Genomic DNA, 12,033 nt, shown 5'->3' on the forward strand with positions numbered 1-12,033 from the left:
AAGCAAAAATAATGCTGTATAGATTTACAGCAAGGGAAGCTAACCTGTGACTCTCCAGTTATTGTTAAGATTTCAGCTCCCACCAGAACCAGCCAGCATGGCCAATTGCCAGGGATGATGAGAGCCATCAAGTCAAACAACATCTGGAAGGGCAAAAATTAGCCACCCCTGATTTATACTGTCACCATCCTGATAACCTGAGGCAGTGATCAAAAGCTACAAAGCAGGCAAGTCTTTGGCCAGAACAGCCTACCCAGAGGGAAACAGTTCAGTTTAAAGGGCTGTTATCCAGCGTTCTCTGTCCACTAGCACTAGCGGATGGCTGAGTTTTAACGCTGCACAACGGAGGAATCAAATGCAGTGGCTGCGCTAGCAGAAACTCATTGCCTTGCAGAATGTGCAGTCTGCTGGGAAACAAACTTAACAACAACCTTCTCATGCACTGTCTTGCAGAACACCATCCCGAAGCCACAAAATACTGCCAGTGGAACAAGGGAAGCACCAAGTGTCTTTAACTTAGCACTACGTGGGATACAAATCAAAGTGACCACCAACCGTTTCCCCAGTCATGCTATCCCAGCAGTAATATGCCACCCTGTGCAAGGCCATTTGACACCCTTCCCACAACCCTCATGGCACTGGCTTAAGCCAGGATCGGGGAAGGATGCGTGAGACACTGGCAGGGTCCCAAAGTCCTCCCACCTCGGTCCCAAAGCCTGGTAAGTGCTTGCCCAGCTTTGGGAAGGAGGTAGGACGGCTCTAGAACTCTGCCAGAGCCCTCGTGCCTCTTTCCCAAAGTGGACAAGCACTGAGAAGGCACCCTTTTCAGCTGCGCATCTGGTGCGACCGCACCACTCGCATTGCCCTAAAATTGCCTCTGTATCCAGGGTCTTCAACTTAGCCATTCAACACCCTTTTCATTTACAAGGTACCATCTGTACCTATTTTTGGCCATGGTAAGGTACCACCAAAAGGCCCAGAAACCAACAGAATATGAACAAATAGTCGTTGATTAGCCTCACTTACCAATAGGGTACTTGTGCTTGTCTGTGTCGATACCTGCATACACGACGCCAGCAAACAGGTCATTGAGGATCCCTGCTAACGCTTCGGCATTCAGCATCCCATGAAGAGCTCCCACGAAGACCGTTTTGCCAGGGTCAAGCCTCTGGGTGGGGCTGCGCACAAAGTTGCTGTCTGCCAGGACCCATGGGATCACTTGTACCTGAAGTCACCCAAGAGAAAACTGTGTTCGAGTCGAGTCCACAAGCCACGTATCCTCCCCCTTTGAAAAACAAACCAACCAACTTATTTCTAAGTGCACCTCAAATGGTCTTCCCATGCCCTGATGCCAAGTGCACTTCAATCACTGTAACCTTCCAAACCGCTGAGTCAACACACAAATGGCTGCTCTTACATTCAGACTATCTGACTTTTGTGCAACTGGCCTTTGGGTCAAAGGTGCCCTGTTGGGATCTGAGCTATTAGAGACAAACTAAGCTGATGGGAACTGTTGTCAAAACCCACGTTGCGGAAGGCATAATGCCTAGTTCTGGGCACCACAATTTAAGAAGGATGTCGACAAGCTGGAACACGAGCAGAGGATTGTCGTAGGAGCTGTTCAACATGGGAATGGTCTCCCTTGGGAGGTTGTGGACTCTCCTTCACTAGAGGTTTTTAAGCAGAGGTTGGATGGCCATCGGTCATGGATGCTTTAGCCAAGATTCCTGCATTGCAGGGGGTTGGACTAGATGACCACTGGGGTCCCTTCCAACTCTACTATTCGATGATTCTATGGAAGCCAGGAGATGGCTAAAGAATAGTTCTTTTATTCCAATTCTAGTACACTCTGGTTCACTACTCTATTTCAACCAAATATTGTGTCCTGTTAACAAGGGGGCTGCCGTCTCCTTTCTGTTCAGTTCCTCTATGCAGTTAAAAGCATATTCTGCCTTACAGACTGCATTTATTACGCATTCCCTGTGAACAGCAGGGTTGGCATGACCCAGTGATAACATATGCTTGCACCATGGAAACAATACTTTGCAAGCAGTACATTTATGCAACACTTGCCCAGAGTATAGTAGAGCCAAGATATGTGACTGAAGCAGCAACACAAGATGTAGTCGTAGCCCCAATCCTTTGTGCAGTGCCCAAACCAATCTCACAAGGGTCACACCATCTAAATTGAATTCAACTAGGGACAGAGGTAACTTGTTATAGATGTGTGGTGCTAGTATCTTAGGGATGGTCTGCTTAGCAGAACACAACCTTGCCCTTAATTTGGGACACGCAAATAAAACACAGAAGGGTGACTGAGCATCCTGCTGGTGTGTTTGCAGTAGATAATAATTTTATTATTTGCAACCCGCTCATCTGACTGGGTTACCCCAGCCACTCTGGGTCACTTCCAACAAAATATAAAACACAATGAGACACCAAACATTAAAAAAAACTTCCCTGTATAGGGCTGCCTTCAGATGTCTTCTAAATAAAAAATATTTGTATTTTTTGTGGCTGGTTGCCAGCAGATATCCAGCTATCTCTCTGCAACCATAGGCACTAGAAACAATATTTAAAGACGCTATCTTCAAGATGATACTATACAATACATGCTGAATACACACACACACACCACTGGCAATGTCACAGGGCAGGAAAGCAGAAGCCAACCAGCAACAGGATGCATTCTTCATGGTTTTACTGCTTCTGCAGCCATCCTTCAGCAACAAAGACCTCTTACTGGAGAAGATCAATGAGGAGCCTTGCTGCCAATTCTGTCAACGCAGAGTCACAAGCGAACTCTTCCAGCATCTATCACACTCCACAACACATTACCCATCCTCTGACCCACTGGCAACACAAACCATGTGCTTAGAGACCTTCAGAACCAGCACTTTTCCAAATGCGCCACGTTCTATCCCTATCTCTCTTCCTGTCTAGCTAAAAGCTGCATGTGTTTGGAGTCAACAACTATGCAACATATGGCACAATCAGCCTTTGTGCAAACGGGGAGCAATTCCACCCATCACTGAGGGTAGCTGCCTATGCAGAAGTCACCCTGGAGAAAGAGAGGCCACTGCCAGTGCTTCAAAGGCAACACATGGCTCCTAAATAAAGCAATACGATGTTATAGCCACCCACCTGGGTGCTTTGTTTGGACTGCACAGTGGCACGTCCTCTCACCTCTTTGCAGCGCATCCTGCGGCTGGACATCTTGAAATAGTACTCGCTCAGGCCACTGGGACTCAGCACATCGCGGGAGCAGTTCTGGAGCAGAGCACGCACAGATTTCTCAGATTCAAATACCAGATATGCATAGCCTTGGGCGGAAGACAAGAAATTTACTTAGAACGCAGGGTGCAAGCATGTTCCCTTCTTCCCTTGGGAGTATTTTTGCAGTGCAGTTTGTGTTAAGAATTGCTCAGTTGTACTCAATGACCCGACTTAGTTCAACAGCGACCAGTTTGATGTTTTGGGGATGCTCAAGAGCAATGCTACTCTTCCACCTGCCTGCTGGTTCATCAGGCAGGCTGCCTCTGAACACTGAGGCTCCATTTACATCTATCAGTGGCTCATGAGCCCTCTTCTCAATGCTCTGGAAAGTGCAGGATCAGAGAATGACAACCTTTTGTCTATATACCACTTTCACAAATGCATAGCAGGTTATTTCCACCACTGCATAGAGATGGGGGGAAATAATGATATTAGGCTATCTTCTTGCAATGTACAGAATCTCATTCCTTTTCACCGCTTCCATTAATGGAAGATGGAAGAGTTGGGTCAACTGAGCAATTCTTAGGCACAGCAGAGATTGAAATCCTCTACTCCAGGCCGTTGCATTTGCCAGAGATACAATTTTCTCCCCCTTAAGTACTCAAATGGTGCACAAAGACTGCAGTGCCAAGCAATCCAGGGTGCTTGCAAACCGTAAGAAGTGAACTTTTTCGTTTTGCTAACACAGTGCTATTTCTTCTAGACCCTGTTCTGAGCTAACAGCGGAATACAGTCCCTGTGGGTGGGATAGCCAGGATGGGATGGCTATGCTGGGGAAACGACTGGTACGTCCGACTTCCCATGGCAGGCAGTTGGGGAGAGAGAACAGAATATACTTATCAATGTACTTTTCCCAGAAAAGAGGGCTTGCTATTCCAAGCAGGAGATTCCCCGCCCCCGGCCAAAAAGGAGTGTGCACACACTAGCACTGGAGAGAGTCAGCACGTAATTGTGTACTTTAAATCAACCGAGGTGTATGGGCTACACTGGTGTGCATGTGCACACACCCAATTAATGTGTGCATGAGCTGAGCGGTAGCAGCCATAGCTCTGTCCAAACTAAAGGCAGCTCCCTCTGCCCTAACAGCACCCACTTCCTTCTAAGTACAGCCACCATCACCCCTCTTGGGACCTGCTAGATGTCCTAGATGTCACCCTTAACTACTGGGCATCCCTTTGGGTCATCCTGGCTAAGCTGATGAGAGTTGTAGCCCGCAACATCTGGAAGGAACCAAAGGGAACGCATCTGAACCTCCCAATGAGTGAGGAACGGTGCCAAAATTGGAAAGGGGAGAAGGAAAAAAAAACCTAGTATGGAAGTACTCCAGGTTTCTCAAGACAGAACATTAGGGCTGATGTATCTTGAACAACAGAAGACAAGTCACTTCCCCAAATGCCTTAATGGCAAAGCAAGGTTTTCTGCTTGGCTCAGCAGAAATTCAAGCCTTAATACAACTGACTGGGGAGAATGGAGACGACAGCTACGGCTTCCTCAGCACAAATAAACACAAAGCTCTGTTCTTTTCCCTGTGTGACTGCCACCGTGTGAACACCGCTGTGTGCAGCCCCGCACCCCGAAAGAGCTGGCAGATTACGTTAACGGAAAGAACCTGTGCGCCCGAGTGAGGCCTGTAATCCTATGGTGCTCTACCTGTCCAGTCACCACCATGCAGCCATGCCAGCCCAGCAGCCCTCAGTGCTCTCTATAGGTAGCATGGATAAAAAGGTTCCTACCATGTCTGTATTACCTTTAGGCATATTACCTTTGGGAGGGTAGCGGGGGTGCTTGCTATCCTTACCAGGCCACTCCACTCTCAGCGAGCCAAACACACGGAAAGTGCTGATCAGACCCGCTGCGCAAATGAGAGATTTAGTTTAGAGGGGTAAGAGAGAGAGAAAACCCCAACTCCTGTGCATGGAGTTATGCTTTGTGCATTTTTTTAAAATAAAAAACCCCAGTAAAATACAAACATACAGCAATGTAATTAAATAAAACTTCCCCATGGCTCCATCAAACATTGCATCAATAATGGTTGGCTAATAGATGCGGGTGGTGCTGTGGTCTAAACCAGAGACTAGGGCTTGCCAGTCAGAAGGTTGGCGGTTCGAATCCCCGCAGCAGGGTGAGCTCCCGTTGCTTGGTCCCTGCTCCTGCCAACCTAGCAGTTCGAAAGAACGTCAAAGTGCAAGTACAGTGGTACTTCGGGTTACAAACGCTTCGGGTTATGTGTTTTCAGGATGCGGACCGCGGAAAACTTGGAAGTACCGGAAAGGGTTACTTCCGGTTTTCCCGCTTGCACATGCGCTAAACTGCGCTTTGCGCATAAGTGCCAAATTGCATCATGCACGTGCACAGACGCAGCGCTGCAGGTTACGAACGTTGTGGGTTGCAGATGTGCCTCCGTCACGAATTACGTCCGCAACCCAAGGTTCCACTGTAGATAAACAGGTCCAGTGGGAAGGTAAACGGCATTTCCGTGCGCTGCTCTGGTTCGCCAGAAGCAGCTTAGTCATGCTGGTCACATCACCTGGAAGCTGTACGTCGGCTCCCTTGGCCAGTAAAGCGAGATGAGCGCCACAACCCCAGAGTCGTACCTTTAACAGACGCATAGGAGGGACAAGCACAGGGGAAAGTTTCCTGGCCAGCACAGAACCTCAACACAGGACAATTATCAACTTGCACCACTGGTAGGAGTGGCACTTTAGGGGGTGGAACTTAATTTTTGCAAATTTCTTCAGTGAGGGATCTTAAAAATATGTTTTGGGATGTAAGGAATTCAAATCTGATATTTTTGTGACTGGACAACATTTAGCTTGGTCAGTCAACGTGGGACATTGGACGAAGAAGCAAATGAACTGCTTTCAGGGAACCAAAGAATTGTAAATTTTACCTTCTAAAAATGTCAGTTAATGCCAAATAATAACAACTAATGATGACGATATACAACATAACCGCAAGTACTTGATTTGTATGCTATTTTATACACATTTAACTTGCCAAGCAAAACTAAATTATATCAATTTAACCAAAATCTCTTTTGAAATCCCAAGCTGTGTTACAACTTTTTAGCACCCCTCATTTTTGGAATGTGAAAGCTGAAAAACTCCATTGCACTAGTAATGTACGAGTTGGTCAGGTCAGTTGTCTGGCCACTCAATGGATTTTGGCAAACTGTGATTTGCACTTCTGTGCTCCATAGCCAACCCAAATTCTATTCGCTACTCCTGATATGCATTTTCTGCCTTCTCATGTAATGACACTTCAATCATTCCCATTTTTGTGCAATTCAGTACAGCAGCTCTGATATTTTAAGTGGTATTCTGTGAAACACATAATAGCAATTACGTGGGGGACTCCACTGTCAGTGTCTTAATTATTTGCAGAGCCCACACGCTCCACGTGAACCTATCTTTATCTTGACTTCCCTAGTAAGCAGCCTGGGGAAGCCACAGAGAGAGGAATTTACTTGATATTATCTGTGACTGACTGGTCTGAGTTTGCCCAGCAAGCTTCTTGTCCAGCAGAGGCTTAAATCTAGCTGCCACCAAGCCAAGTCCAATGTTCTATTCACCACAATCCACCATCTCATGCTCAGAGCATAAACAGCACGCTATGTCTCTGTTCTAGGCCACAGACCAAGGAAGACGAATGTAAGAATATACTTCAATGCATGGAGCTGGCTAGTATGGCCTACTTTAACTGGCACTAGCTCTCTGACAAAAGTCTTTTCTGTGTTGTGCTGGAATTTTATGGTCTTAGATATATGGCAATGTTCATAACCGCACATACATAGAATCATAGAGTTGGAAGAGACCACAAGGGCCATCGAGTCCAACCCCCTGCCAAGCAGGAAACATAGATCAACACAGGAAGACTGACCTGGAACCATTTTGATTCCTAAACTGACCAAATGTTTTCTCTGCAAGGTCAAACTGGAAAAGTCTCCCCATTGTCTCTTTCCTCACAAATCCTGTCTTAAGGACACATTTAAGATATGAATAAGGTGTGAGCCTGTGACCTGGCCCAGGAACTAAGTATTTATCACTACAAAAGAATGGCCAGGCTCCCCAGGAAATCCAATCAAGTAACCTGCCAGACAGGAGATAAACAAGGACAAGAGAAAAACAACATTTAAATTTCTGTGGTGTAGGTGGGATGTATCTGAGGGGTGGTCTTAGGTTACACCCCTTCTGTGATGTATGCATAATGTTTCTGGGGGTGGTCTTGATCTACAGGATGGGAATTTCAAAAAGTCTTTATAAGCCCTTGCACAGCATTTTTGGGGGTCCTCCTCCTCTCCTGCTTGTGAGGGAAGCACCCTGTTGCAACAGATCAATAAAGATCAAGCTTACTAGCTGCTTTGCTTCTCAATATTCTCTGGTTGGCCTCTGTTATTTTCTCCTACCAATAGGGAACCTATGTAAGGACTCTATATGGGCTCTTGGATACCCCATAAGGGAAAAGGGCATATTTTTATTTACAACAGTGTCAAATAATGGTAGATAGCAATGCCAGGGATTTGAGTGTGGGACCTGCTGTGTGCAAAGCGAAGAGGCTTAGTACTGAGCTATGGGGTCTCACCTATAATTTGTGAGCTGCTTCTGGAATTCATGTGGTTCCAAAAGCACGTGGTGATTTTTGGGATGTGTGTGTGTGTGTGTGTGTTTTCTGTGCTTTCTTCTGCTTTGCAGCAATTTTCATGCTGACGTTTCTAAATGTTGCATCATTTTTGGTATTTTTTTGTATGCTCCTGGGCGGGGGGTGGGTAAGCTTTGCCACCCCGCAAAAAGTAGCTCCTAAATTAAATAACCATAGAATTATATAGTCGGAAGGGAAACTGAGGTCACCTAGTCCAATATCCTGCAGTGCAAGAATCTTTTGGCCAACATGGGGCTCTCTTGCACCACTGAGCTATCTCCAGGTTTTCAGATAAGCAACACAATACTTTACACTGAAAGCACACTAACTTTAAGAATAGCTAGGCTGAGCAAACAATTGATAACAGAGGCAGCTGTACTAGCTAGCATTGTCAATGGACTAGCTTCAAGAGCAGTTGAGCTGCATAGGCCACATCCCTTGAGGCTGTAGACTTTTGTATGGAGAGCCTGATGTTGCTGCACTAAAAATCCCTTCATCCCTGGCCAGCGCTCATGCTGGCTGGGGTCAACAGTTGAGTTTCCAACACAACCTGGGGGAGTCACATGCCCTGGTGCCCTCGAATAAGAGGTAGATCAAGTCAGGATGAGCTGTTCTGAGGACAGACTGTGGAAACCCCTTAATCTTGCTCTGAAACATTAACAACCACCTTCAGACCAGGAATGGCAAACCAGTCTCTCTCCAGACTTTGCTATCTGCAACTCCCATCATCCCTGACCATTGGCTAGGATGGCCGCTGCGGATGCAAGTTTTAGTTCAGCAACATGAACTAAACGCATGTGCTTGTCGTCCGAGACTCTTCTGTGTCCTCCCCCCCCCCCATTCCAGAAAGGTTCGGAGGGTGGAAACAAGACAATGGGTCTTTTCTGTGGTTGCTCAAGGATTGTGGAATGCTCTCCTCAGAAGGGCTTGCCTGGTGCCATCAGTGCATGTCTTTAGATACTAGGCAAAAAATTCCTCTTTTTCGAGGCCTGTGGCTATTAAATAACCTATGGTCTGTGAAAGTGTGGGGAAGTGTAATTATTATTTTGTTATTATAATTATTATTTTACTACAGTCATACCTCGGGTTGCAGTAGCTTCGGGATAAGTATTTTCGGGTTGTGCGCTGCGATGACCCGGAAGTAACAGAGTGCGTTACTTCCGGGTTTCGCCGTTCGCGCAAACGGTCAAAATGACGTCACGCGCATGCACAGAAGCGGCGAATCACGACCCGCGCAGACGTGGGTTGCGTTCCCTTCTGGATGCAAACGGGGCTCCGGAACGGATCCCGTTCGCATCCAGAGGTACCACTGTATTTGTCTATCTGTCGTTACGTTTTTCAATATTTTTTATCATTGATGTTCTGCAGTGTTTTTAATGTTGTACACCACCCTGAAATCTTCTGATAAAGGTAAAGGTACCCCTGCCCGTACGGGCCAGTCTTGCCAGACTCTGGGGTTGTGCGCCCATCTCACTCAAGAGGCCAGGGGCCAGCGCTGTCCGAAGACACTTCCGGGTCACGTGGCCAGCGTGACAAGCAGCATCTGGCGAGCCAGCGCCGCACACGGAAACGCCGTTTACCTTCCCGCTGGTAAGCGGTCCCTATTTATCTACTTGCACCCGGGGGTGCTTTTGAACTGCTAGGTTGGCAGGCACTGGGACCGAGCAGCGGGAGCGTACCTCGCCGCGGGGATTCGAACCGCCGACCTTTCGATCGGCAAGCCCTAGGCGCTGAGGCTTTTACCCACAGCGCCACCCGCGTCCCAAATCTTCTGATAGAGGGCAGTATATAAACTGAATTAACAACAACTGAATTAACAACTGTTAACTGTTGTTAATTCAGTTAATTCAACAGTTATAACCACACCTTAATGAAGTGGGGTGGGGAAAAGAGCTAGAGAAGGCCAGACCCTTCACTCCACAACCTGCCTTAGCAGTTACTTGCCTTCTGTGATATCCCAGGGGACTCCTCCTAAGAACACCTTGCAGGAGTAGATTGGATTCTTGTAGTTTCGGGGCGGAAGCTGCCCACTCCACGTGCAGGTTGCCTCGTTCACAGCTGAAGACAAGAACCAAAAGAGAGAGAAGCTTCGTCTAAGAGCTCAGCATTCATCTTGCACCCAACTCTCCCCCGTGCCAATCTCCCCATGCAAGGCCAGGCTCTGACTCACCCGCTGCCTGCTTGTGAAGCCTGGCTTCCCTTTCGATACTGAACGGGTCGTCCACGGAGTCTTGGATGCCCCAGGAAGGCCAGGTAGATGCTCCAGACCACTGCTTGGGGATGCTGGTTGGGGTGGAAGTGACTGAAGCAAGAGTAGCTTGATCTTGATCCAGGTGGGATCCTGCTCCACTTAAGGAATCCCTGGGAATGCCACCAAGAGGCAGGAATGACATCGGTGGGGAGATCCGGAGATTCGACTGCAAGAGAAACGTGTTATGAAACACAGTTTGAAGGAGCCAAGTATGTATAATTTCAATGCAGCGGTTAATCTAAAGCATCCTAAGATCTCTCATCTCTCTCTATGATCCCACCTTAGCCAATGGTAGGAAAGCTACAATTATGAATTCAGGATACTTAACAAAAGCAAGGGGTGGTGGTGGTGGAACCATTTCAAACTATGAAAGGACACAGTATCTTTTCCAGGCTTTAAAAGGGTAAAGGTAAAGGTACCCCCGACCATTAGGTCCAGTTGTGACCGACTCTGGGGTTGCAGCGCTCATCTCGCTTTATTGGCCGAGGGAGCCGGCGTACAGCTTCCAGGCCATGTGGCCAGCATGACTAAGCTGCTTCTGGTGAACGAGAGCAGCGCATGGAAACGCCGTTTATCTTCCCGCTGGAGCGGTACCTATTTATCTACTTGCACTTTGACGTGCTTTCAAACTGCTAGGTTGGCAGGAGCTGGGACCGAGCAACGGGAGCTCACCCCGTCGCAGGGATTCGAACTGCTGACCTTCTGATCGGCAAATCCTAGGCTCTGTGGTTTAACCCACAGCGCTACCCGCGTCCCTTTTTTCAGGCTTTACCGTGTACCAAAGGTGATAGAACATCATGGACTCGCTCATATATTTTCTCAGCTTAATATAATGAAAGTGTAAGGAATGTCTTGAAAGGCAGGTGGGGAAGTCTGTTTGAATCTTCAAGGTAAAGTATTAGATTACCAGAAGATTATCCACAAGGAAAGTACTAAATGACCCTAATGGATGAGCCAAATGTGCGATTTAAGGCAATCTAATGGGTTGAATGCTAGAAAATTTCTGCTTTTGTCTACGGCATGCTTCTAGTCATGTTGGAAGTTTCTGTGCAAAGCACAGTAAAAAAGATACTTAAAAACCCAGAAGCAAGGTTGCAACATTTATTTTCTTCCAAGCTTTTTCTCCCCATCCTTACCCAAACTGCTATGCATCTATTCTTTCTTTCAGAGCCAAAATGAGTATCATGTGATTTTAGAAAATATGGCTTTTAGCTGATATTGCACGCTTGTATTTTATCTTGTTAAGTGAAGTCACTCTAAGACTTCTTTGTATAAAGTGACAAGCAAATGCTGCTAATCATAAATAATAATAATGGGCAAGAATTCCAAATCTACGTTACCATGGCAGGCATAATTAACTGTATTTTGGCAGCTGCCACATTCATTAAATTATATGCAGCTTGTATCTACACGCAACAAGAATAGGCTCATTAAATGCAAGCTTCCAGAGCTACATATATGGCTGGCTAAGGCCCTGCACATGAAGCAAACAACGTTCATGTTAACACTGACAGCTTATTGCCATGTTACTTCTCAGACCTATGGCAAAAGTGGCAGTACTTGGAATTAGGCTAGTATACCTGTTTTACAAAGCCCTGGACAACTTGGGTCCAGGACACATTAAGGGCTGCCCTCTGAGCCCTTATCTCCCAGACTGATCACCGAGATTAGGGAGGCAATCCTTGCTTTGGACTTCCATACATCTCTTGGAGACTTCTTTATGTCGGACAGAGCTGTGGTTATTTAAAATTTTCTTGCATAAGTGGTCATTTTGATGATTCTCTTGTGTTACTTTTGACGGTTTCTGTGTGGCTGTAAAGTGCCCTGATGTTGTGTGAGAGGGTGGCTTATAAATACTTTTATCAACT

The 12,033-nt window shown here is 46.7% G+C and overlaps 1 protein-coding gene across 6 annotated transcripts in view; it reads right to left on the reverse strand.

Moving 5' to 3' along the window:
- CPEB1 (cytoplasmic polyadenylation element binding protein 1) overlaps nt 1-12,033 on the reverse strand; it is a 51,553-nt gene that overhangs the window by 5,756 nt on the left and 33,764 nt on the right. For 4 of the 6 annotated variants that reach the window (XM_053364945.1, XM_053364946.1, XM_053364942.1 and 1 more), the window contains 5 exons: nt 10,085-10,331; nt 9,859-9,972; nt 5,024-5,128; nt 3,187-3,323; nt 1,027-1,225 (listed from right to left, as the gene is read on the reverse strand). In XM_053364945.1, the coding sequence (XP_053220920.1) occupies nt 1,027-1,225; nt 3,187-3,323; nt 5,024-5,128; nt 9,859-9,972; nt 10,085-10,331 (802 nt within the window). The remainder of the gene's footprint in view (nt 1-1,026; nt 1,226-3,186; nt 3,324-5,023; nt 5,129-9,858; nt 9,973-10,084; nt 10,332-12,033) is intronic. The other 2 variants (XM_053364944.1, XM_053364943.1) reach the window with 2 other exon arrangements.

The sequence above is a fragment of the Podarcis raffonei genome, chromosome 14, assembly GCF_027172205.1.
Source record: "Podarcis raffonei isolate rPodRaf1 chromosome 14, rPodRaf1.pri, whole genome shotgun sequence".
NCBI lineage: Eukaryota > Metazoa > Chordata > Lepidosauria > Squamata > Lacertidae > Podarcis > Podarcis raffonei.